Here is a 27,645-nt window from a genome sequence, read left to right as displayed (position 1 = left end):
TTCCTTAGGAGTAAAGCTAAGTGGTATAAATTACCTGGCTCACAAAGTTGCTGTTACTATTTATCCTGATATCAGAAGTTATGCTTACAGCAATCAGAGAAGTTCAACTGATGTTGAACGGTCAGAAAGTTATTTTCACCAAGTATAGGAAGCAGAGATGTCCCTTGTCATGTCTTATTCTGCATTTCCTCCCCTAGACTGTCATGTCACATAGCGTTTACCCTCCATTGATGCAACGCACATCATGGACTCTGGCTGTGCCCTTCAAAGAGCAGCATCACCACCGTGGGCCCAGCGACTCCATTGCCAACAACTACTCCTTGATGGCCCGAGACCTAAAGCTGAAAGACCTGCAGAAGATCTACCAGCCAGGCACCATCACTGTCCCTCGGGACAGGACTGAGCATGGGATGCCATCAGGTAACTTGTGGCAGTCTATGCCAGTGTACAAGAGGGCTTTACGGTGAAATTTTCCAACCCTTTGTTCTAGTCCTGGCTCCCATTTCTTCTTACAGCTGACTTTGGGTCACTTCATAAACCTCACTTTAATTGTCTGTGCAGTGGTAATGATTGTAATGTCTAACAGTATGGAACCCTTAGTTATAGCAAGTGCTATTTTATATACTTGTGCGCTACATTTTTTTCTCATAAGTCTATGGCTTAAAACAACTGCTATTCACTAGCTTCCCTGGGTTAAAAATCTGGACATGGCTTCACTGGGTCATTTGGGTTTAGGATCTGTCGCAGGTTGTCAGCAAAGGCCATGGTCATCGCAAGGCAGCTAAGGAATGCTTCTGTTCCAGACTCACTCACAACCACAGTTCCTTGCTGGTTGTTGGCCACTAACATCAGTTGCTTAACATGTGGGCCTCTCCACAGGACAGAAAGCATCTGGCTTTCCTGATGGCAAATGAGGGAAAGAGAAGATCAGACAAAGCCAGCAATATAGAATCCACTGTTCCTGCCAGCACAGTGACAGAGCAAGCCAGTACTTCACCTGCAGTGCTGGTATCTCCTACGAGTACCTGGCTACTGCATATTCCATCCAGCTCCCTGCTAATGGCCTAGGAAAGCAGCAGAGGATGGCCTAAGGCATTGGGCCCCCACAGCCACATGGCAGACCTGGAAAAAGCTCCTGGCTTCTAATTGGCCCAACTGTGGCCATTGCTGGTATTTGGAGAGTGAACCAGCAGATGAAAGGTTTCTTTTTATCTTTCTCTGTAACTGTGACTTTCAAGTAAAAAATAAATAAATGTTAAGAAAAACAATAGTACAGCTCATACTAGTTGGAATACACACAGTATTGGGAAATGAATTGATTTGGTAGTTATTAATGCTTGTTCAGTGGAAGGAAGGAAAATATGTTCATCCCCATTTTACAGTTGGGTAAGCGGAAGCCCAACATGATGAATTGGGTCACATAGCTGATTAATGGTAAAAGTGGGACCATCTTTGCTCCCTGGATTGCTCCAAGAGGCGTATCTCTATGGACAGGTAGTTTTAGGCTGCTGCCAATCACTGAAACCTTCTTTCTTTGCTTTCCAGCAAGTAAAAACCCATCAGAGCCCTTCAAGAAGAAGATGAAGTTTTCTTTCAGAGACAAAGAGGATTCCACTGGGTAACGTGTCACTGTGGGCAGCAGTGGGGACCTGGACTGAAACCAGGAAGGCTGTAATACATTAAAGCCTGCCCTGCTGCTTGGCACCAGAGCATCCCCACACGTGCAGTGATGCATGATTCGTCTGCTCATTGCCTTAAACTACCAAAGTTTTTTAGGCTGTAAACATAAATTAACTGGGGTATGTGTTTGGCATAGTGTTAAAGATACCACTTGAATCAGAATGTCAGGGTTTGAGTCTTGGCTGCCTTCCTGAATCCAGCTTTCTGCTCATGCAAACACTGGGAGGCTGTGACAACGGCTCAGATACTTGGTTCCCTGCCATCCAAGTGGGAGACCCAGTAGAGTTCAGGTTCCTGGCACAACACTGGCTCCCTGTTGCAGACCTTTTGTGGCATGAACAGTGGGTCAAAGACTTTTCTCCTGTTTTTCTATGTCTCTCTACCTTTTAAACAAAGCATTTAGATACTATAACCAACTGGGAAAAGCCAGTGCTAACATACCCATGAGTTGCTGAGTAGTTAAGGACATCTTTCAAGTTTATACACATACTAATAGAGGTCACAGAGCTTTTATTGCAGAATCACACTCCTTAGTTGGAAAAAGCAGGCCTGACATCAGTGGTCAAGCTGTGTCTGTTTTTCAGGATGAAGTTGGCCTGCAGCACCTCCACCTGCCTACCCACGAAGAAGGAAATGGAACAATCTTTGGCCCTCCCAGAAAGCAGACCTATGAGTCCAGAACAGCAAATCAATGTGATGTTAGAGCAGGAGATGGAACTAGAACGTAAGGAAAGCAAGCCGTCTGAACTAGATCTGGAGGTATGTTCTTACTGGCCTCTTTCAGTTTGCTAAGTCTTGCTCTTGGCACCTCAGTGATTTCACACCAGGAAAGAATGGCAGAGTCACTTGGGAATGTTTTTAGAGTCCCTGGACCCCATGACAAACGAGAGAGAGAGAGAGAGAGAGAGAGAGAGAGAGAGAATGAGCTGTATGCAGTAAAGTCTTGAGACCCAATGTCCTTTTCTGAGAACATAGGTACAGCATGGCCACAGGCCAGAGTATCCAGATTTTTGCCAAATAGAATACCAGGTAAATTTGAGTTTCAGAAAAAAAAAAAAAAGAATGGTTTTGAGTATATCTCGGTGTGGCCCACATTTTATCTGACAACCTTGTAATGCCAGAATTTGGCCAGAAGGGTGTGTTTTTAAGATGAGGGAAACCTCATTTAAGCTAGATTTCCAGGGCCCGAGGCAGTGGCACAGTGGTTAAGGTCCTTGCCTTGCACGCCCTGGGATCCCATATGGGCGCTGGTTCTAATCCCGGCGGCCCCTCTTCCCATCCAGCTCCCTGCTTGTGGCCTGGGAAAGCAGTCGAGATGGCCCAAAGCTTTGGGACCCTGCACCCCTGTGGGAGACCCGGAAGAGGCTCCTGGCTTCGGATCGGCATAGCATCGACTGTTGCGCTCACTTGGGGAGTGAATCATCGGACGGAAGATCTTCCTCTCTGTCTCTCCTCTCTGTATATCAGCCTTTCCAATAAAAATAAAAAATAAATAAATAAAATAAAATAAGCTAGATTTCCAACTTGCATTTAAAAAGACTGAATTATCTGGAGTTAAGTAGTAGTTACCTCCTTTATTGTGAGCATTATGTTGTCCAGGTTGTCATGGGCCCCATCATTCCTTTTTATTTTCTAATGTCCAGCCAAATTCTGCTTATCAATATTACCTGCCTAGTTCTAGATGGATATTTCAATTTCTAACCTATGTCTTGAAAGAAGAAAAACAAAACTTCAGAGAAGAATAACTTGTGGGTTTATAGCATAAGCAGTAAAAACTCACCTCTCTGCCTCTTAAACTAATATATATTTCCTCCTATGAGGTAGTCATTTAGGTCATGTCGCATATCATTGTATCTGGGTTAAATACTCTTCCCTCGACCCTGATTCAAACTTCTTCCTAATGCAGATTCGGGGAAGTAGTAGCGTTGGTTAAGGTAGCTGAATTCCTGCCATCCAGGTGAGAGACCTGGATGGAGCTGCTGGCTCCACCTTGGCTCCATCCTAGCCTTTGTAGGCATTTGGGGAGTGAAACAGTAGCGAGGGGAGTGCACTGTCTCTTGCCCTCCCTCTCTGCATAACAGATACATTTTTTAAAAATTATTTTAAAGTCATGATGACTAAGTATGTGCAATTGGCAAATCACACTAATGTAGCTCAGATACCATCCAACGCCTGAATACTATGATTTTATCCATTGTCTAAATGCAGAAGTTGGTGTGGAGATTGATAAAAGACAGTAGGAGACAAAACTAGGACTTCAACCAGATTTGGCTGATATCAGAGTATCTCCGCTCTTAACAGCTACGCAGAGTTTCTTAAAGTTGCCTGAAGATAAGAATCACCTAGCGATATGTGTTAAAACCCTGTATCTGGGGAAGAGCTGGGAATCTATACATACATGTATATATATTTTTTAAATAATAAATTCGCTTTCTTTTTGATGATGTTTACATCGTTGAGAATAAGCTAAATACTTGAGCCAGCCACCTGCTGCCCCCCAAGTGTAGCAAGAAGCTGGATTATTTGAATCCCCTTAAGGAGTGTCTCATTTCCCAGTCACCAGCCTTCATCCCTACCTTTCATACTCATCCGATACTTCCCAGCTGTAAATCCTTTGACCAGTCCTTCATGACATGCCTCCGGCTTCTGCTGAACCCTTTAGAGTCATGGACCAAACTCACCAGTGATGCAGTTGTAGCAAAGTGAGTGTGGGAAGCAGTAGACCTAGAAGGCGTCATGTAGCAGGTGAAGGGTGAGAATGGGTGCTGTATGAACAGGGTCTCTTAGAAGCTGATAGGTAGGCCTGGTGGCCACAGTTACCCAATGGTGATTATTTTTTTCTTTTTCTTCCTGGTGATTTGTTCATGGAAGAGATACTATTACTATTTGACCAATGGAATCCGGAAAGACATGATTGCCCCCGAGGAGGACGAAGTGATGGTTCGAATTTTGAAGCTGATTTCTAACTCACTGCAGACAAGTCCGTTCCTAGAACCCTTGCTGAGTGCTCTCGTGGATGAGAAAAAAAATGACTATTATGAGAGCCTCATGAAAAGCATTGGTAAGGCTGGGCACAAGTGGGATTGAGGATTTCTAGGGGACTGGTGCCTTCTTTCTTTTTGTTTTATCGGTTGTCACGTTGGTTCTAATGAATATGCCAGAATCATCATTTATTCTTTAATTTTGCTGCCCCTACCACTAATATCCGCACCAGCACTTTCCTTACTTTACTGTACACATTATCTGGGAATCTGGTTAAAATTCAGGTTGTTATTCAGTAAATCTAAACTTATGGTTCTTACAAATTCTTGGGTGATAAAGATGTCACTGACTCTGGAACAATGCTGTATGTAGCAACAGCTTTCTCTAGTTCAAGAGGCCAGCAGATGACCTGGTGCATCCCATATCAAAGTACCTGGTTCAACTCCCAGCTCTGGCTCCTGATTCCAGTTTCTTGCTATTGTAGAGATTGGGAATCAGTGATGATGGCTCAAGTAGTTGGGATTACTCTGTCCATATGTGAGATCTAAATTGACTTTTCAACTCTGTTCTTTGGACCTAATCCAGCTCCAGATATTTGGGGAGCCAGAAGATGGGAGTTCTCTCTCTTTGTACCTCTCTCTCCTTTTCAAATAAGTGAATAGAATTTTTAAATAGATTCTAGCTCAAATCCTACTTCTCCCAAATATTTTTGTCTCTTACTACATTCCTCAGTGATCACTCTGTCCTCTACATTCGTTGCACTGCCTGTCTCTGCTATCAACACACACTTTTCCCCCTCAACTATGACTTAACACTGGCATTGATATTTCATTTCCCCTTGGGTATTGGCTTCTTAGATGATTAGCTCTTGAGTGGTCACAGACCTATCATTGATCCTTCCTTTTATCTTTAGCCTCGTGTCTTGTGTACACAGTGGATCACTGGGAAATATTTGATGACTGTCAGTAATGTGAGACGCACATCAAAGAAGGATAAACCAGTTTGTTCGTTACTTTGCTATTCTGTCAGAGCAACAGCTGTCTCTATCATGGTGTCTATATTTTCCTAACTAGCTTTTGAATGGTGTTATTGACTCTTTGTGTACTTAGACTCTGAAAAATAAACATCTGTGGTCCTTTCAATTCCAGTTCCAACTTAATCCTCCAGTCTTCTCACCTTTAACTTCACTACTGTGGCTGAGCTCTGCCGCTGTACAGCTTTCTGCGACTGTACAAAAGTGATGTTACTATGTCCTTACATGCTATTCCCTCTGTCACTGATGCTCTGCCCTTCTTTTCCAAACAAACACTTACTCATTCTTTATGACCAGGCACAAGTATTTCTTCTATGAAGGTTTTGCCACTCTTCCTTCCCTTAACATATAAAATATTTTGTTCCTAAATTTCCATTCCTAAGTATCTGGTGATATCTATTGTGCTGAATTTTTTAAAGATTTATTTACTTATTTATTTGAAAGACAGAGTTGCAGAGAGGGAGAGAGAGCAGGAAAAGAAGATTTTCCTTCCACTGGGTCACTCCCCAACTGGCCACAATAGCCAGGGTTAGGTCAGGCTGAAACCAGAGACTTGGAGCTTCATCTGTTCTCCTTCATGCGTGCAGGACTTAGCTGTGATCTCGCTGATGAAGGGCTATTTCCCACTATAAATGAACAGAGGATAATTTACATTTTAAGTGTTTTGTTTGGGATGGGTTTTTATGGTAGATTGTTTTAAGCTTTTATTTTATTTTAGAATTGTAAAAATGTATAAGAGCTCCCATCTACTAGTTCTCTTCCCAAATGCACACAGTAGCCAAGACTGGGCCAGGTTGAAGCTAGGAATCAGCAACTCAATTTAGTTCTACTATGTGGAAGGTAGGGACTCAACTCCTTAAATTACCACCTGCTGCCTCCCAGGGTACACGTTAGCGGGAAGCTGAAATGGCAATTGATATGGGCTGTGGACACTCCCAAAATTATCCTAACTGCTGTTCAGATACTGGTAACATGTTGAAGCTAACAGGGCTTTAAGGTCCCTCCTCACTAATATGATATTTTCCCTCTTGATTCTAGTTGATTATATCCTCTTGGACCCAATGGAAAAAAAAAGGCTGTTCATCAACAGTGTACCCCGCATGTTTCCTCAAAGAGTGATCCGAGCCCCTGTGCCCTGGCACAGTGACTTCAGGAGTGCCAAGAAGTGGAATGAGGAGCACCTGCACACAGTGAACCCCATGATGCTGAGCCTGAAAGACCTGTGGTTTACAGAGTAAGAGTTACCCCTGCTTCTTGTCTTTGCTTCCATATAAGGAAGCCTGTCAAACTAGGTACAGTGGGAACAGCCTGAACCTTGCAGTGAAATAAGAAAATCACACATTCTAGACTGCAGTTTATTTTTTTTTTCTAATGGGTCTCTCCTGGTAGGAAAATGAAGACACTGATCTTCATACACATACACCACACACACTCACACACACACACACAAAATCAAACTTATGAAATGATGAACTGTCACTATCTGTGTGGTTCTTTGGAAAATTAAAAGCAGATATGTTTGCTTAATTTGGACTGGCTAAACTTAACCAATAACTGTTATATTTGGTTTGGGGAGGATGTCTAGCCTTGAACGTGTTTAATTGTAAGGAAGCCTTGTTGCTTGGAGAAGTTTGTTAGGATTTTGTTAAAGATTAGAATTGTAAGGTGGTAACAAGAGTTGGCTACTAAAGGTTGGCTGCCATGCATGCGCCATGAGTGAAGTCCTCGGGGTTCTGTCCTTTCCTAACAATACCTTGTTCCTGGTTACACACAATGAAGACTTAGTTTAGCACCTCCACCAAAAAGAACTGGAAATATAGGCTGTTGAAATTTTGGAAGATAAGGAAAATGTCCTGCTAGGTCATTAAAGTGGAGGGTGAAAATCAGAGGCAAAAACTGAGACAACCCAAGAAATTGGGCAAAGATCTACTTTTGAAAGTGATAGGCAATGAGTGGTGATTTAAGAGGGCTTTATGAGTGAATATACACTAGGAACAGAATTGGTGGACTAGTGGGTTAAAAGAAGGCCTGATTAGTGTGGCAAAGAGGCTAACATCCATGGCTTTTGGAAAAAATAGGTAAAGATTAAGGTCATCATAGGAAGACAGAAAGCTATCTATCCATTCAATCAATAAATATTCTTTGAATGCCTGCATGATGTAAGGGACACCATGTCCCTTACAATATCTACAGGATGAGTGGTGTTACTATCAATAGATCCTATTATGTGCTAAGCATTTAGTGCAGTAAATACAGCAGTGAGTTCATTCTTGAGGAGGAAATACAGACGAAAGAAACCCAATAGATAAGTGAATTATATGATATGTTAGAAGATGGCAGAAGCAAAATTAACCAGTCATAAGGCTAGGGAGTGTAGTTTTTGTAGGAGTAGGGTGAGAGACCAACCCATAAAATACTTTCATCTGAATCTGGGAAATCTCCTGCCCACCCTTCTGCATCTCCTGAAATGGACACACACTAACATTAGAGTACTATGTTTGGAAAGCAGAACATTCATTCTGACCCTTCAGGGAGGGTGCTGACTGCACAACCATACATATAGCCTTGGGTGGTTTTCACTGTGGAGTTTGTGTTTTGGCCAAGATTTGGAGGTGAGGAAGTTAGCTCCTTGGATACTGGAGGAATAAGTACAATAAACAACACAAACAGCCTATGAAAGCTCCATGCAGCAGCATCTGGGTGTTCTTAGAATAGCAATGGAATATAGAGAGAGCAGAGTGAGCTGGGTGATGGGAGAAGATATCAAGAAATGGGGGTGGAAGAGAAACAAGAGAGAAAATGTAGACTGAGGAGAGACTTGTGGGCTCTAGGCAGGACTCTGATATGTACTCTGCAATGGAAAGTCATTGGAGGGTTTCTAACATAGTGACACGATCTCACATATTTTTAAAAGATCCTCCTGATAATGGAAATGACTCTCATTGTTTCTGACTGATTAACCTAACCATGATGGTTAGAGGAAGAAAAGAGAGCCGCATTTTATGTCAAACCAAAGAAATCTATATTGTCTTGAGAAGCTCACCCAGAGGCCACAGTGAGGCTTGGGTGAAACACACTTGAGAGTGAAAGATGCTGCTTTACCTGGCCCTGTCCTCTGTGTCTTTAGTGTTGCAAAGAACTTTTATTGGTCCAAGTAACATCTGAATACCAGCCAAATACCTAGTTAGTACCCAAGCCTTGCTTTCCAAGGAGAACATATAGAGTGAGGTGGTGCAGGAAGGCTCAGAAAACACCTATGAGTTTGATTCATTTATAAATCTCTTCCTTGCAAGAGTTCTTTTGAAGGGCCAGTATTATAGCACAGTGAGCTAAGCCATGGCCCACAATGTCAGCATTCCATATCAGGGCTCTCCATTTCTCTCTCCCTCCCTCCCTGTCTCCCTCCCTTCTGCTCACTCTGTTATTCTGTTTACAAATAAATAAACATGTATTTTTAGAAGTTATTTTGGATCATACCCTTCCTTCCTCGTAGCTTTGTCAGATATAATGAATTTTACTCTGCTATGTTTCTTCTCGCTGAAGAGTGAGAACATGTGCCCTCTGAACCTGTCTTACAGGGAGTCATTTCACTTAGCAGTTTTCTCTCTCCCTTCTGGCAGATTTCAAAATCTCCGGTTTGTACGAACAGCAGAACTGCTGGAGGGAAAGTTGCCTCTGCAGCCTGAGGAGTACTGGGTCACAATACAGAAGCACTGCATGCAAGCTCGCCAGATCCTTCTCGACAAGTATTTGACCTAAGGAAGGGGGCTGTGTCACAATGATCCTAAAGATGAAAACTGGTTCCCAGCCTGAGAGTTGCATGTAGCTTATTGGCTGGCACCTGCTGGTCTCCTTGGTCTTCTTGGTTTTCTTCCTTCTGTCTAATGTCCAGCTGCTCTTCACCCCTCATTTCTAGCCTCCCTCTGCCTTTTTGAGATTCCTTCATTGCCATCTGTTGTGAGAGTACCATACGTATCTCCTCTGTTTGGGAGATCTTTGGGACATCTGAGTGACTTGTATGTGGATGGTCCAGATAAACCGCCTCAAATTTTCAGGGTTTTCATATGTTTAAGCAATTCCTGTTCTTTGCAAATACTCTCAGGACTATACCTAGAGCCAGAGTAATTCCATTATTTAAAATGGTGATGATGGTAATACCTACTGAGCAGTTTCTATTACCAATGAAAATGTGTATATAGTGGTTGGCACATATTTGCTGCTTAGCAAATCATAATCATTACCTCTGCATCAATGACTATTATTAGCTATGCCTAGCTGTGCCCATTACTGTTACCTCTGCAGCCTATGCCTATTACTGGTAATTCTCTGATTGCTGTAGTAGCACTCTTCCAGCCGTAAAAGAAGAAACATAGCAGGATGAAACAGCCAATGGTTCCTTGTGGGAATGAGACACTGGGGGACGTGGGAGGATAAGAACAATGAGGCATCCATTTCTTCTCTTGGCTGTGTAATTTCTACTCTCAACTTCCAAGCAGCCCGAGTTTCCTCTTTTTGAGTTTACTTGCTTTGCTTCTCTTTTTCCCTACTAAATCTAAATCAGAAGTCAGACACTTACCAGAGAAAAGTTGGATAGAAAGTTTCCAATTTCTTATACCTCTTCACCTCAGTCTCTAATGATAATGAAGGAACTATAAACTCTTTTAGCAGAATGTGCCACCAATAGCCCCTGTCTTTTTGGTATTGCCATTGGATGAACAATCGTTGAATTCAAATCTTAATTCTGTCTTCCCAGAAATGGAGTGTTGGCAGGTGATGTGGTTGGGAAATGAAAGTAATGATGTGCAAGGCTGTTGAGTGGGAAAGGAGCTCATCTGCCTCATTACAGAGTGAAGCTGAGCCCGAGAGGGCGTCTCGGTGCCCAGGAAGGAAGCTGCTGACATAAATGCCCTGCTGTCTTTACAGGTGGATCCCCATCTCTGCCCAACTTTTTGTCTCACAGAAGAAACAGTGGACCCACTTTGCTCCCAAGAGTGATTATGACTCTTCTCGACATATTGAGGAGTATTTTGCCTCTGTTGGATCCTTAATGTCACTCCATCTTAGGGAGTTGGTCATTAAATCCCTTGAAGACCTTGTTTCCTTTTTCATGATACATAAGGTATGGGGGGAACTTAAAGTCAACAGCCTAGTTAGTACCAGGCTATAATCATGTATACCCTCAGCTATGCGCCAGGCCACATAATAAACGTGCTGCCTTGCACATGTATCAGGTGATTAATAGTTTATACGCATGACTTTAAAAAAAAAGCACAGCAGACTTTCATGAGATGATCACCCACTATCAAATTGGTAAGACTACATAAATGGAAAAATGTTAGGATTTTTTTAACTACCTAAAATAGAATGCATAACTGTCACAGTGTGAGGAAAGGGGACACTTTTCCACATAATGTGCTACAGGAAGGAATTGAAAAAGATCTCAAATCAGTGTTTGATATTTACAGAATGTTAAGTTTATATTCACTGACAATAATTGACTTTTATTCTTTGAAAAGGCACCACTAAAGACAAACAGCTTTGTTCATCTAGAGATTTTTTTTTCATAAAATTACTCCAGTGTGAAAATACAGTAAAAGTTTAAAGCACTAGGTCCTAGTTTTCAAAGCATCTTCATATCCTCTAAATCTGTGTAGCCTAGGGATCAAGGAGAATTTTTTAAAACTTTATCCCTTGTACATATTTTACCTTAAGAAATACTTGATTATAAAAGGTTAAATTATGAAACATTTTTTTCAAATGCAGTAAATACAAACAGAAAACAGTTGACTCTGCTCAAAAGCACAAAGAATCCAGTGCTGCTGAGTTTTGACTGCAGTGTTAGCACTTTGAGGAGGCCTACCATACAGATGGCCCTGTCATCACCTACTTTGCTAAGCAGAGAAAGCTAGACACTGAAACAAATGTCACTAAAAACTCCATTGAAAAGGAAGAGTAAAATACTGGTTTCTGAAAGTGGGGGAAATTTGCAGATACTTGGCACACCACAAATGTTGATCAATCATCCTTAAACATATCTAGAAATCTGTAAAATCAGTTACTTAGACAACTCCTTTATAGCTGCCCTTTGGCAGTTTCATTAGGCACTGTAGTTTTATGAAAGGTATCTTGTATTACCTACCTTTGTAGGGAATTAGAAATAGCTCTATATCAGTATTTGCTTTGTAGGAATGTTGACATTTTGAACTTCTGAAATAAACTCACATGCTTCTAAGCAACTCTTCTCAAAGTATACAGATAGCATTTTATGATTTTATATTCATCATGTTCATTGAATGGTTGCTCTGTACTAAATGCTGTCTTGGCTATTTTGGGAAAGAGAAATGGGTCAGACATGGAACCTGCTCTCAAGTATAATGTATAATAGAGAAAATTAGATGCATCATATAAATCCCTACAAGAAACGAAGTACAGAGGAATATGAAAGTACAGAATTAGAGGCAACCATATTCAACTGGGAAGCAGGCTTCCTATGGACAAAAATATTTTTCTGAGGGACGATAAGGATTTAGAAGTTAAGGGGTACTGTATTACCCACTTTCCTGTAGCCTTTGACCCTTTGTACCCTACTCGACTAAGTAAGATTATTTTTTAAAAAAGAAGAAAAAAAAAAGAAGTTAAGGGGTAGTAACTACTAACCAAAGTGAATAATATTGTATATACTCTTTGGAAAGGGTGAGCCCAGGGTGGACTACACTGCTCCAGCTCTCATTTTCTTTTAGTGTTCATGTGTGGCACTAAAAATATGTACAGTTCATACCTTTGTTTCTGGAAGGCCCCATTTTGAGATGTTAGTCCTGTCTTGTATCTCCTGCAGGATGGGAATGATTTCAAGGAACCCTACCAAGAGATGGATTTCTTTATACCTCAGCTAATCATGATCAAAGTTGAAGTCAGTGAACCCACTATTGTCTTTAACCCATCATTCGATGACTGCTGGAAATTAATATATAATTCTTTTTTGGAGATTATTAACAGTTCTTGTGGGATCCCCAAGGTATAGTATTCACTTAATCATCCATTCATATTTTTGTTCACTTACTGTCTAAATATATTTAAATGGCTATTTGTCCAAGACACAATCGAAGTAATGTTCAGATAGGGGAGTGTCACATTGAGGATATATTCTGATTCCCCTTTGAACTGAGAGAGACAGTTGGAACAATAAACAAATGTCCATGCAGCCCAAAATTGTGGTTCTAACAAGGGCATTGAGTGTTACTGCGTGAAGGAGTACAGTTTCTTCAGTGAGGCCAATTTCCAAAGGGAAGATGTGTCCCAAGCCATGCCCAGCGTGGGTTAATAATTCACCATGGATTGGTTACCATGAAACTGCAAAGAATTTTTATTAAATTATGGCTAATTGCATTTGTTTGTTTTAAGTTGTTCTAGATTCCTTAGAGGAGAGAATAAATCTTTCCTTCCTGACCTAGACTCTTTCCAGGGCAAATTTACATATTCCAGCTACTTGTTAGTAAACTTTGTGTATCAGACAGAAATATCCCACACATGTGATGTTCTTCTCAGTTTCTCTGGGTGGTTGATGTGACAAGCAGGCCAGTTTCTAGTCCCACATGGGGAAGGGACCTGTGAGTCATTTGGGTTATCTCTGTTTCTTTGGTTTATTTTTATTTCTTGATTAATTGCATTTCTTCCCACCCCAGTCTCCCCGTATACACTGTGCCTCTCCATAGGTTAGAAATACCTGGATTCTCTTGAGTATTCTCTTACAGCTTACAGTCTTTTTAGAAATACTAAAGGAAACTGAAGAAACTATTAGAAATAATTTGTCTCAGCAATATCACTGAATGAAACAATACTGAATACTGAATGCAAATACTGAAGAGTAAAATGAGAAGAAGTGACTGAGATGCAGAAATAGAGTTACATGAAATAGAGGGGACAGAAAATGCAATGAGTATAATTTAAATCGGTATTTTTCAGTCATGTTAGTGTATTAATCAGGAGGAAAACACGTGTTACTAAGAAGGGGGATGTCATGGCCCAGTATCTCTTGCTGGAAAAATTCTTTCCACTTTGAACGCCAGAGAAGCCCACAGTTAGAGACATGCATGGGAGGGTTCCTTTAATAGAATGATGAGACCAAGGAGTCCAGGATCAGAATGGCAGAGAGATAAAGTAACTGTTAATTACATGGAAAGCTCAGGATTGCTCCTATTTTATTTCACATGTGGTTCTATAAGGCATCAGAGAGCCAACATGTTTAAACGTAGAAAGTTTTTCTTGAAGCTGAGGAGTTATTTTCAAGGGGTAATCTATTATCCTACCTACCTGTGATCTAATTCACGATCTGGGACTCCAGTTATCCTTCTTTAAACCATTTCATCCCTGTAATTGACCAGTACCATGCCCTCCATCACTCAGCTTTCAGCCACTCTCTGTAACATGGCCACAGCAAAGAAGCTGCACCTCTACTGACTTAAAAATGTTTGGGTCGGCCAAAGAGGATAAAGGTCATTTGCAGTGGGTGCCTTTCTGAGGTGTTTAATTCATTTACTGCAGCTAAGTACTCTATAAAGGTCTTTTCTGAGACTGTCAGCGGAGTGGAAAACAAGGAGTTTCTGGTAGTGACACTGCAGCATGCATAAGTCATACAAAGTAGAGTGTTGTCCACACACACACACACACACACACACACACACACACACACACCCGCATTCAAGAGTTGGAGAGTTCTGCTCTTGGAGAAGATAACCTAAGCATTTAATGATTGTAATACTGTAGTTTAGTTCTTCTTGAGCTGAGAGAACAACATTGTATAATCTTCTGTTTATCAGATGACAAAATAGAAATTCTGGGGAAAGTTAGCTAAGGTTGTTCAGGCATTTAGTGGCAGAGTCAGCATTAGAACTTGTGTCTCTAGTGGCTCGGGGTAAGAGAGGAGAACTGTTATAATAAGAGCTACTCTTGCCAAGTGTTCCCTCCTATAAGTCCCCAAAGCTGAGAGTGCCCAAGTCCCATAGTAATATTAGTAGAGTACTTGCTTGTAATCTACTCCACCTACATCTTCCTGTACATGTTAACTCATTTCTAGATTAGTTACAATACCTAACACAATAGAAATACTACCCACATTGTTGTGATACTATATTGTTTAGGGAAGTGAGGATTTTTTTTTTTAAAGAAGTCTTTACATATTTTGTACAGAAACAGGTTTTCCCCTCCAAATACTCTCTACCATTGATTGAATCTACATGTGACATGCATGGAAGGCCAACTGCATTGCTTTATTTACGTAGTGTTTTGGAGCACTTATTAAGTGTCACATTCTTGCTAGGCTCTAGGGCTGCAAAAGTGAAGAACTGAAAATGAGATCCAGACCCTTCATGGTTTTATATTCTGTGATGTACCTAGGATGATATTTTACATACTTTCTTAATTAAAATTGTGATATGCCTTAAGTAGAAAAGTTTCATAAGGTAAGATTTGAACTAAGAAACCTAGTATCCTCCTGGGCCCCAGGCAAACATTTTGGAATTATGACTTAGATAGGGCAGGGATTTGAAAGATGAGTAATCCAGGCAAGAAGGGAAGAAGAGAATTGAGGGCTAGAGAACCTCAGGGTGTTTCTAGTTCCCAACAAGAGGAAAGAGTAAAGATGCAGCCAGTGTCCCCAGAGCTGAATCCACTGCAGGAAATTATGTCATTCTGTGTTATCACCCATTTTATGTTGTGTGGCCATATCTGATTTCCCTCTTTCAGGTGGAATCTGTCCTGTTCCCAGAACTGAAAGAATGTAATTTGAGCCTTGGAACTGTCAACCCTGAAGAAAAACTTGTTCATGATTTTGTGGATCAAACTTATGAAGTTTTTCAGAAAAATAAAGTTGGACCTCACAAGTAAGTGGGTTCTGCCATGACTTCATGGTTGGTTAGCCTTTGGTTTACAGTTCTTAAGTATGTTCGCGTTCCCCCAGCTATTGGGGAATCAGCCAGCAACAAACATCAATCTCTTCTCCATTCTCTCTTTCACTCCCTTTCCCTGCTTTTCAATGAATCAAGTAATTTTATAAACAAATTCAATTTTGGTTATATATATTTTTAAAATCCATGCACAGCTTTTTCATAACACCCTTTTCCATGAACTTTATAAAGACCTCTCATCTGGGGACAGGTGTTAGGATTTAACAGTTATGCCTCTACTTGCGGTGTCTCCATCTTGAATCAGCTATCAGAGCACCTGAATTTCAGTCCCACTTCTGATTGTGTTCCAATTTTCTGCTAATGCATACCTTGGGATGTGGCAAGTGATAGCTCAGAAGCTTGGGTTCTTGCCACTACTTGGGAGACCCAAATTCTTCTGGGTCCTGAGTTCATCCTGGCCTACCCCTTGCTGTTCAGGGCATTGGGTGAGTGAGGAGCTAGCAAATGGAAGACTGTGCCTGTCTGTCTGTTATCTATCTACTGGTAGCCTCACATGAAGTTAGATGAGCTTCTGCTGTGAAATGAATTTTGAAGCGACTTTTTATTTTCAGAGTTTCTTGGATTTGTGAGTTGAAGAGAAAGAATTGAAATCCAGGCATCTGAATCCATAACCCATCCTCGTTAATCATCATAATGCAGACCATCTCATAGTTACCCATGAGTGAGCAGCTACATGTAGGGTGACTCCGTGATGTGGCTTCTGGACCACGGGCTGTTAAGAGCACAGGGGGTGTTATTCATAATTACCATAAGACATCAGGTGTACACCTGGACTGTCCCATTCAAGCCAGAACATGCAGTAACCACAACCCAAACTTTCTTACCTGTGTCTCCGTCGACATTTGCAGCCAGTAAATGCTGAACTGTGCAAGATTTCGTGCGGATGTTTAGCATCCCCTTCCCACTAGATGTCAGTAGGAACAACCCCACAAATTCCCAGACACATCCTTCTCCACCCCCACCACCAAGTGTGATAGCCAAAAATAACTCCAGAAAAGGCAAATGTTCCCTGGAGGCATAATTGCCCTCAATTGAGAACAACTGCTAACTTGATCAGACCATCTTGGCCTCAGATTTGGAAGCCCTGCCCTTTTGAATTTGATTTGGAGGCTTCTATTTGAAACTTCGGTTTTCTTTATTCATGAGATCGTATGTGCACTCGTTGTGTTTCTGGACCAACAGTTGCACAGGCTTTTCTTTGCATCTCAATTTTGGAATCTAAAGTTCTGGCCAACTCTTGAAAGTGTAGCACTGGGCTCCACTAACTTAATTTACATACTCAGTACTGTCTATTTTAATTTGAACTTATTTTAATATACTTTAAGTTCATTAATTCCAATTTTCATTTTAAAATTAGAATTTTGGAGTTGGAATGAGTGAAATTTTGTACATATACTTTGTGTCAGCATCATATCCATTACTTTGTATATACTTTATTACAGTTAAAATTTACAATAATCTATAAGGTATTAATTGTCATTTCCACTTAAAATTGAAAACAATAATCTTTGAAAAAATGAATTTTAAAAAAATTATTGATAGCTAAGATGTAGCAAAATTGGAATTGGCAAAATTTCTAAATTTGTTGTGCCTTTAGCTATATTGTATTTCTTTTTACTGGTCTTGAACTAGTTTTTAAATGTTATCATTCCTCCATGTGCCACTCCGACTCAACTAATTTGTTGATCTATATTCGTGTGTTTGATTTGTGCTCTTCAATATGGAAGATATTTAAATGTGTACACAAAATACAATGACTTGTTGGATAACACAGCAGAACAGGACATCACTGCATTCCTGAAAGAAAAGCATGAAATTGAGGACTTTGTGGCGGTAGGAGATGCTGCTTAATATTTCCTGCTTTGGTGACATGTGCTATAGCCACTCTAATTAGTAGTCAGTGTATTTCATTGGGGAACATGTGATGATCAGCAGTGGTTTAAAGTTGACTGGGGGCAAAGCTGGGGACATATGGGTAAAATCTCAGAGGTAAATCAAGGTATTAAATGTTTCTTTCTATAGAATATCAATGTCATAAAAAGGCGGAGAAATGAAATCGCTTCCATGCATATAACTGTGCCTTTGGCCATGTTCTGCCTTGACACCATGACCCTAAATTACGATCTCTGTGAGCGAGCCCAGAATCTGAAAGATCGTCTGATTCACTTCCAAGTGGATGTCAACCGGGAGACCAATACCAGGTATCAAAATTCTGTGCGAACAGAGAGCAATGATGTTTGGCTTCGACTGGGAAATCAAAAAGAACCCAAAATGTGTGCTTTCTAGCAATGACTGGACTGATCCTGAAACCTTTGCTTTGCTGCATACAGCCTTAGAGCAATGCAAGTTGCTTCCTGGACATGGCTGTCCACGGCCAGGGGCCCTCCTCACAGGTCATCCAGAATATATATTGAGACACAGTACTTACTTAGACTCATTGTAAGGCACACTTCTGCCGTGTAAATCTGGAGGTTGCATTGTTCAGTCTTTACGTTGTGTCTTCATTTTACCCATCATTGCAGATTAACCAAGGCGTGTTTACCCTTGTGAGGTTGGGGAGGTTAGGAATGTCTAGCTTCAGGGTCTTAGCATTTCAATGAGGATGTACTCCGGTTCTGTCAGCTCAGCGCTCCTCTGTGTCGGCTTCATCATCAGACAGGCTGTCACCCATTTGTAGGCCCAGTAGCAGCACATTTTATTTTTCCGAGGTGGATGGTGGATATTTCCTTTTCTGAAATAGCTTTGTAAAAGCCATGGTCCTTGCGACATTGTGCTGACTTGAATCATCTGTGCTATTGAATGCTGTGGTGTTAACAGTATGCCTTCAGGGCCCAGTGCGATAGCCTAGTGGTTAAAGTCCTTGCCTTGAACACACTGGGATCCCATGTGGACACTAGTTCTAATCCCGGTGACCCTGCTTCCCATCCAGCTCCCTGCTTGTGGCCTGGGAAAGCAGTAGAGGATGGTCCAAAGCCTTGGAACCGTGCACCCGCATGGGAGACCCAGAGGAAGTCCTTGCTTTGGATTGGCTCAGATCTAGTCATTGTGGCCTCTTGGGGAGTGCACCAGCTGATGAAAGACCTTCCTTTCTATCTTCTTCTCTCTGTATATCTGCCTTTCCAATAAAAATAAATCTTTAAAAGAAAAAGAAAGAGAATGGGCTTTTAGTCAGCCCTGGTTCATATCTTGGCTGTTTGGATAAAATTACTCAGCCTTAATTTCTTCCATGGTAAATGTAGATAGTGTGACTAGTAGTAACTACGTCTTAGAATAGTGAGAATTAAATATGTTAATATATATAATGATTCGAATGATGTTTAGAACCCTAAGCTTACGCCATGTCAGATATTGTTATAGTTACTAGCCTAATATTATGCATATAATGTGCATATGAATGTTAGTATCAAAGAATTACAGACAGAAAAGTTGGAAACCTTTAAGTCTTCAGACAGGAATCGTGTGTTTTGATGAGTGTTAATGACATCGCTGATGATGGTGTTGTGACTGTTTCTTCCTCTCTGTAGCATTTGTAACCAGTACAGCACAATAGCAGACAAAGTCAGTGAAGTCCCCAGCAACACTGAGGAGCTGGTGTTCCTCATTAGATTCCTAAAGAAATCCAGCGATGTCACCGTGTTCAAACTCAGAAGGCAGCTTAGAGATGCAATTGAACGGCTACAGTTCCTCATGGACTACGCAGACTTACCACGTAAGTTCCATACCATAAGTGCATATGTAATTATGAATGCATGCTAATGTTGTATGTTTTGTATATATGAAAGATATAAAAATATTTTATAACCATATAAGGAGTTGGGAAATGGAAGATTATAGGGCTCCTATCACTACTTATAGGGAGAGCTGCTTTTGAAATATCCCCGTATGTTAGAGGTATTAGTTTGATGCTCTTAGCCTACAGGAATTTGAATCTTCCAAAGGGAATTTTGTTAGCCCAAAAGAAGGGTATCTCTAGTTCTTAGATGTTTGTCTTGGCATGTTATGTTTGGTATTCCTGCAAAGTTAATTTTACATACAGAGTCATTTTTATAAAAGGATAGCTTTTTCTGGTCTATAGTGTTAAGAGAATCCCACCTTTGAAGAGACCAGGACATTTTCTTTCATGTTCCTGCATATCTTAAAAAGACAGAAATTGTCAGAGTCCCTTGAAGACTCCTTGGACCATGTTAGAGTTTGGAAGTGAGCACTATATTCTTGAAGGAAAAATTGAGAGGCTTTTTATAAGCCAGTCCCCATTTAAGAACGCCTATGAATTGTATGGTGTTTGTATGTGGGTGGGGAGGCAGGGAGCAAAGAAGTTGGTGGGAGGGAGAGACTAAGAATGAAAAGGGATCCCTAACCACTTACCCTTTAAGAGATTTGCCCTTGTCCATGTGTATACACACTGGCCTCTCCCTAGACTCTGCCTCTTATACTCATTACGGAACACGTTTTAATTGGCCAGCATCGTAAGATGGATAGGACATTTGACATTGATTCTGTTACTGCTGTTGAGCCAAAAGGAAAAACAAGAGTCAGATGAGAGAGTTTGGAGGTGGAACCAGGATGTCAGTCCAGTTTTCTGACTCTACCCATACCTAGCCTGGGAATGCAGTAAGTTAGTGTGGTTATAACATAGACTGTGGAGTCAGTTAGACTTGGGTCTGAAATCTGCAGTGCTGCCTCCTAGCAGTATGACCCGGACCATATGGCTTACCTGCTTAGTGAACCAGCTGTGAAAACAGGGATGGTAATAGCATGTAACCTAGCCCTTGTAAATGTCTGATCTGTGTTACCTATCCTTTATACACAGTGGGCCCATCCATTCTCTGCCCACCTTATACCTGCTTATATTGACTTTTTAGTTTGCTAATTAATGAATGCCCCACACACTGACCTACGATGGGCACTGTCCTGGAGCAGACTATCTATGTTTTGCAGAAGAGGATATCAAATTGAACAGCACTCTGTTCCTCTGGCCAGACCAGATTGAAGAAATCTTCGAAAACAGCCAAAACCTGCTCCTTAGCAAGAGGGACCAGGCAGAGATGGATCTCATTAAAAGGTACAGGGAGAGCCTGGGGTTTGTTTCAGAAATGAGACTTGGCTTCATAACCCGTGCTGTGGGTTCCTGCTCCTATCGAGAGGCTCCGAAACAGCCATGCGTGGGTGAAATCTGAAGACAATTGGTGGATATGGGATTTCCTTTAGCTTCCTACTGAAGCATGTTCTATTTAAGCTTGCTTCATCATAGTAACCCCTGCAGGTGTCTTCCCTCCCTGCCTGGGATAATTGGAATTTGGCAGTGCAGAGAGGGGGAAAAAAAATGGCAAAAATAGTAGAATGTAATAAGGACATCTTGCAGTAATAATAACAAAATTGTCAGCCCAGAATTGGAGACTGTGGCTGTGTGAGATATTAGTACATTAGTAAAAAGAAAAAAAAAACATGGGAGGCAGCTGAGAAATTGCCTACATGACAATTGATCTTTTTCAGTGTGAATGGGGGCTGTAATCATTTACCTTCATTGTTTTAATGAATTCAGTTGGTATTGGTTATGGATTTGTATCATATGCTATGCTTTATTCTAGATACATATGTGCATTCTGGCTACTAAATGAAAAGACGTAGAGGAAATAGAGATATGCTGGAAAATCCTACAGTTTCCTAAAGTGGGTCGAGTGCCATTCACGTGACAGACACACACACCAGTGTCTAACATTTGTTAGAAACCATAGATTGTACCAATTATCGTGTGTTTCCCCTTCGCACATGGAATGCTAACTGGACAGTTTTAGCTGCCACGATCCCTGCAAGTAGTCACAAAAATGAAAAAATTAGATAAAAGTCTAGCTAGATAAAAGTATGGGAGTTTGGGAGGTAAACTCATTTAGTTATTCCTTTAGCAATATATGGCCTGCACCCTGCTTCCCTGAGAGTGTGAAAAAAATGTATTTGTCTGTTTTCCTACAACCTTGTTCTTCCTAAATGAATACTGTCTCCTGAGAATAGAACTTAGCCTAAGGGATGAAACTGACTTCTTTTTAAATGAACAGACTATGTTTTGGAGTAAATTTAAATTCACAACCAAATTGAGCAGAAAGTACAAAGATTTCCCATTTACCTCCCACCTACCCCCATGCAACACACTCACAACCTCTCCCATGAAACTCATTTTCATGCTTAGTTAGGAAAGGAAACCATTCTTAGTTAGATGAATGAACAGCAGCAAGTTTCCTCATCATATTAAGCCCTTCTGTCCCTTGCTGGGAAGATGGAGTAACATTAACCCCTCCTCCCTGAGCTGAGATTAGGCTGAGGTGATAGCCAGCACATGGGAAGCATTCCAGCACATTCAACTCCCTTCTCCCTTCAACAGTGACCTCTTTGGGAGAAAAATGCTTCCCAACTTCTAAAACATTGCTTTACAAGCATACTTTTAAAAACTTACCGTAAGGCTCGTGGGCAACAATAGGTGCTGTGCAAGTTAAGAGGAATGAGGACTGGCCCTGCCCTGGGAGAAGTGCAAACAGTGTCACTTGCACTGATGATGGAAGAAGAGTACTGGTTTCTTTGTGGTGTTGGGTGATTATGCATAAGATCCTATCCACTGATTTCCTTAGCTCTTAACAGCAAAAGGTCAGCAGAGGAACGACTCTAGAGAAGGCCCAGAGAGGCCACTCTGGGCTCAGGCCTCTCTCTGATGAACAGTTAAGTCTTGTGTTCATTATTACGCATTAATCCTGAGAACAGTTTATAAGGAGGATTGAGCAATAGTCATGCATGAATCCATCTTCTCTGAAAAACAATCCTATTTCCTCTCAAAGAAACTTGGCTTTATTTTCCCAACCCACATTAATTTTTGGCTTCAGGACCAGTTATTCTCCATTTGCCGCTCCCACCCAAACCCTAATTCCCACTCCCTGTCTCAGAGTCACCAATTTGCTTGTCTTCAGATCCAGGTAGGTCTTTACCCTTAGAGATTCCTATGGGAGGATGGAGAACAATTGAAAGGCTATTTCTCTTTTCTCTGCCTGCATGGTCCTGGGGTTTAACAGCAACCGAGTCCCTCTTGATGATTCCTGCATATTCAGCCTAGCTCTCTGTGTCACCTTAGCCCTAGGTCTTATAGAGCTTCTCTTCTGAGTCTAATCTTGAGGTGATTTATACTTTGCTATTTGTTTTTCATTAGCCCTACCCACAGCTCATCTCTGTAAGGAGTCCTTTCATACTGCTGGCTTTGAATATCAGCGTGCAGTCTACTTTCTGTCAGAAGTCTGGACAACCACTAACTTTTTTTAAAGTGTTTATTTGATTGGAAAGGCAGATTTACAGAGAGAAGGAGTTACAGAGAGAAGGATATTCTGTCTGCTGGCTCACTCCCAAATGGTTGCAATGGCTGGAGTTGAGCCAATCCAAAACCAGCAACAAGGAGCTTCTTCTGGGTCTTCCACATGTGTGCAGGGTCTCAAGACTTTGGGCCGTTTTCTACTGCTTTGCCAGGCCACCTGCAGGGAACTTAATGGGAAGTGGTGCCGCCTGGACACAAACTGGAGTCAATATGGGTTGTCAGCACTTGCAGGCAAATGATTAGCCAAGTGAGCAATTGTACCAGTCCCACCCCCCACATCCCACCATCTTTAAGTTCCCCTTTTAGACTTCAGATGGTTCCCAATAGTAATTCTTTCACTCAGACTCATTTCCCAAGTATACACTATTATATAGAATTTTTATGACATGAAAGAACTTTGTAAACTATAATGTACTAAGCAATTTCAAGAAATTAAAAACAATAATAATAGTAATATTATAAGGTAGTCACTTATATTCCATTGCCCTCTGGGAAGAATTTAGGTTTCTGTATACGTACAGTTCATTGAGTTTGTAAAAGGATTTTAATAATGTAAAAAGGCAGCCTCTAGCCCTTAATTGTGTAGGTAGCAAAATAATAGTTGGCTTTGTCCCTTTGTCCCTTTATTTTGTCCAATTCAGTAGTGGGTTCCATGGTCCTAAAACTCCTCAGAATATACACAATAGTTAGCTTTGGGATGTGAAGCCTCTTGCTGCCGTGAAAGTATAAAAGAAAAGCCTTCTGCTCTACAGTAGAAAATTACTTTTTAAAATTTCATAGAATATTTATAAAATTTGGCCATATTTTAGTACTCAAAATTCTAAGGGGGAATAGAGAGATTAAATAAATAAATAAACAAATACTAAAGCATATAAAGTTTGTATTCTAATGAATGAAAAAAATATATAGTGATTATTATATATGAGACTTAGTTCTAAACATTTCTTAATGTTCACTTTGACTTTGAGTAGACACGTTTTTGATTCTCAAATGACTTACTTAAGATTTCATAGCTACTAAATGACAAAGTGGAAATTAAACCTAGCCTATTTATGCTCCAGACCCCATCTACTTAACACTATATTATTTGACCTCATTAGGAAAAGAGAAAAGTAAATTTGAGACCCACCTTATTGATGATATAACTAAATTAATAATCTCTGGTAAGGATTCCTTCATTCACTCTAGCTAAAGTTTTAGCCCTCCACTTCCATCTGCTGATCACCCTGTTTTATTTTGTTCAGAGAATTTATTGCCATTGTGAGCATCTTATTTAATCTTTATCTGCTTCCAACCCTTCCTCCAATCTATTGTCTAGCTCTTTCCCGGTTAGAATATGAACTCCACATTGGTAGAGATCTGAATGGTATACTTCTCAACTATATCCCTAATGCCTAGAGCACTTCTGGAATGTATTAGGTGCTCAGTAATAACTATCTAATGGCTGAATGAATAAACAATAAAAATATATGTGTATGTAAATTTTATATGTATTTTCCCATGCATGAAAACATCTGGAAATCATTCCAGTAGGCTCATAGCAGCTGTATTTATGGGAGGTGAGGTTACTACTAGTTTAATTTTTTTTCTCTTCATTTGTTTTTAAATAGAAAGAGATAGAGAGTTATAATCAGAGAGAAAGAGAAATGTAGTGAGAGATCTGTAGCTAACATAAGATCAAAACTTTCCCAGGTTTCAAAACAGAAGAGCAATACTGCTATTCTGAAAGAGCATGAAATAGGAAATCCAAATATGACTAGGTTGTCTTTACTTTCAGGTGTTCAGAATTTGAGTCTAAACTTGAGGGCTACAGCAAAGAGCTGGAAGGTTTCAGGAAGCGTGAAGTGATGACTACAGAAGAAATGAAGAACAACGTTGAAAAGCTTAGTGAACTTTCAAAGAACTTAAACCAGTCGCTGGTGGAATTTGAGGTTTGAGATCTTGGGATGGGAGCTTATGATTCTGTACTGATCTGCTGATCTTTATACTTTCTTAGTAATGCTTTTAGGTGGAGAGTATTGATTGGTTGGTTAACCAACCAGTTTTGTCATTTTCATTTTTAGTTGCATTTTTCAACCTATTTACATCAGACCAGACTGTAAGACCAGATTGTAAGTTCTTTAACCATTCATCTTACCTTTGAGGCAGTTTGTGTCAGAAGGCTTGTAAACAGCTAGGGCATATGTAACAATAGAGAGAGCGCAATGGTGGATGATGGAACAAGTAGCAAGTTATCCTGCTGTTGCCACCAGCTGTATCTCAACTACCCTGGTCCTTATTGCTGGAGTTCATACCTTGTTTTCCTCTTTTACTATCCAGATAAATGAACATCTGCTTCCATCCACCCTTTAAGGTGTTGAGGACTCTATGGCTTCTAAGTAAACTCGATAAACAATATTCTCTTTTACCTTGCAGTTGATCAATAAGGAGGAAGAACTATTGGAAAAGGAGAAGAGTACCTTCCCTCTCCTGCAAACCTTAATAACCAACAAAATGCCTTATGAGCAATTGTGGGTGACAGCTTATGAATTCAGCACCAAGTCAGAGGAGTGGATGAATGGTAGGCCATGGTCTTCCTCTGCTGGGATGGGACAGATGGAGAACAGGGAAGAAGAAGGTCTACCCAGCTAATTCTGAAATAAGATTTACTCTTCGAATCATGACTGGACATTTTATTAGATTCTGACATGCCAGATTAAGTCAGATTTTTCTGATGTGCTGAGTGCAAGAAGGTGGAGATCAAGGAGCCAGACATATTTCCTAAGTAAAATAGAGTTATCAGCCACCCAGACCCATGGATTAAGCCATAACTCAGGTAGGCAGATGATGGGATAAGAAGGCAGTTCCACTATGGCACTACTTAAATAAATGCCAGAGTGCCATCATTATCTGTAAGCACCTTTTAGTCTAGGCTCTGGTATCTAAAGATATGTTGAGGAGATGCAGTCCATAGGACCTAATGATTGACCTGGTATAGGATAAGGGACAGGCAGGAAGTGGGAAGAACCTCAGGTGACTTCCAGGTTATTGGCTGAGACAACTGAGTGGGTATTTCCATCACTGAGCAAGAAAAAAAAAATGACAAATGTGGGGAGGGGAGAGAGGCCACCAACTTGACTACATTGAGCTTGATCTTTAAATAACTAAATGAGAATATTAATTCAAAAAATTCACAGTTAACTATGTCAGTATGGATTTTAGGAGACTTGAATCAGTTATTGGACAGTGATTAATGTGTACATTATAATTAAAGCCATGGATGGCATCTTTGCGGAGGATGAAATCAGAGACCCTTAGGGTTGAGCCTTTGGCTTGTTTCTAGTGCTTCAGGATTTTAAGCACAACTGTGATAGATATCTTTATTATTGACTTTCTACATGTAACTCCTAAAAATGATCTACCTTGAATTAATTTTCATAAAGCGTGAGGCTTGATTTTAACTCCTTTTGTAGGGGGATGCTCAATTATTCTAGTAGTTGGGACAGCTGTTAAAGAAAGACTGTTCTATCAACAGTGAATTGCCTTTACTCTTTTGCCAAAATAATGTTTGGGTGGGTTGATTTCTTAACTCTATTCTGTTCTTTGATCAGAACAAAGATCAGATTGAACTTTGTGTCCTGCCCTTTACTAAGACCATTATCATTATACTAATTCTTTTAAAATCGTGTTTTGACTTCCCTTTGTCCTTTGTCTTTCATATCAATTTGAGAATCACTTTGTCTACATTTACCCCCAAAATCTGCCTGGATTGTTTTGTTAGAAATATTTTAAATTAAGAGATCAAATTTGAGTTGACATCCTTGCTGCCTTTGAGTCCTCTAATCCATGCCTACTCTACATTATCCCAATTAGTTAGATTCTGTTTTATTTCTTTTTTTTTGTGAAGTTTGGTAGGTTTCAGGGTGTACACTTTCTGTACAGATAATGCTAAACTTATATATATATGCATTTTTGGAGCTAATATAAATGATATTTTGAAATTTCAGTCTTTAGTCCTAACTAATACATAGAAATTTGGTTGGCATTTTTAAACATAAGCTGTGCCCATTCCTACATTCATGAACAGCCATGCTTAGGTTCTTGATCAGGTCAACCTATAATTACAGGGATTACTTGATATCTGCCTAGGTTTCTGGGTACCTAAGACACTTAGCCAGAAAAGCCTGTGCTTGTTCCAATATCCTTGCAGTTTGTAGAGTAATGCCATTCTAAGTCCCAGGAATGAAAGATACACACTGCTAAAAATCTACTTGACAGTCTGAACATTCCTTCACCACCATCTTTTCTATTTCAGGACCCCTCTATTTGCTGAATGCTGAGGAAATTTCAGAGGATATAGGGAATATGTGGAGGACAACCTATAAATTGACCAAAGCCTTAGTTGATGTACCTGCACCTAGACGCTTGGCAGAGAATGTGAAAATGAAGATTGAAAAGTTTAAGCAGCACATTCCCATCCTCAATATTTCTTGCAACCCAGGAATGAAAGACCGGCACTGGCAGCAGGTTCTTATCACCTCCTGTCCTTGGGCAACCCAACTCATACATGGTTCTGGGAACTCTGGCAGACAGGATATATTTGTGGGTCAAGCTTCCAATTTTTGAAAGGAGAAGTCCCTTGAAGGCCAAGGGATAGTAGT

At 40.5% G+C, this 27,645-nt stretch overlaps 1 protein-coding gene across 3 annotated transcripts in view; it reads left to right on the top strand.

The window, feature by feature from the left end:
* Positions 1–27,645, top strand: part of LOC121167960 (dynein heavy chain 3, axonemal-like) — a 119,389-nt gene that overhangs the window by 2,503 nt on the left and 89,241 nt on the right. The window contains exons 3-18 of one of the 3 annotated variants that reach the window (XM_040997684.1): positions 198–415; positions 1,532–1,618; positions 2,265–2,439; positions 4,552–4,741; positions 6,734–6,929; positions 9,316–9,441; positions 10,619–10,814; positions 12,531–12,710; positions 15,437–15,573; positions 17,385–17,490; positions 17,680–17,858; positions 19,182–19,366; positions 20,596–20,719; positions 24,783–24,936; positions 25,421–25,565; positions 27,300–27,511. In XM_040997684.1, the coding sequence (XP_040853618.1) occupies positions 198–415; positions 1,532–1,618; positions 2,265–2,439; positions 4,552–4,741; positions 6,734–6,929; positions 9,316–9,441; positions 10,619–10,814; positions 12,531–12,710; positions 15,437–15,573; positions 17,385–17,490; positions 17,680–17,858; positions 19,182–19,366; positions 20,596–20,719; positions 24,783–24,936; positions 25,421–25,565; positions 27,300–27,511 (2,610 nt within the window). Of the gene's footprint in view, positions 1–197; positions 431–1,531; positions 1,619–2,264; positions 2,440–4,551; positions 4,742–6,733; positions 6,930–9,315; positions 9,442–10,618; positions 10,815–12,530; positions 12,716–15,381; positions 15,574–17,384; positions 17,491–17,679; positions 17,859–19,181; positions 19,367–20,595; positions 20,720–24,782; positions 24,937–25,420; positions 25,566–27,299; positions 27,512–27,645 lie in introns of all 3 variants that reach the window. The other 2 variants (XM_040997686.1, XM_040997685.1) reach the window with 2 other exon arrangements.

The sequence above is a fragment of the Ochotona curzoniae genome, unplaced genomic scaffold, assembly GCF_017591425.1.
Source record: "Ochotona curzoniae isolate NIBS_2020 unplaced genomic scaffold, NIBS_Ocur_1.0 patch435, whole genome shotgun sequence".
NCBI classification, from domain to species: domain Eukaryota; kingdom Metazoa; phylum Chordata; class Mammalia; order Lagomorpha; family Ochotonidae; genus Ochotona; species Ochotona curzoniae.
Note: the sequence above shows the minus strand (reverse complement) of the source record. Positions and strands in the feature narration are given on the sequence as shown.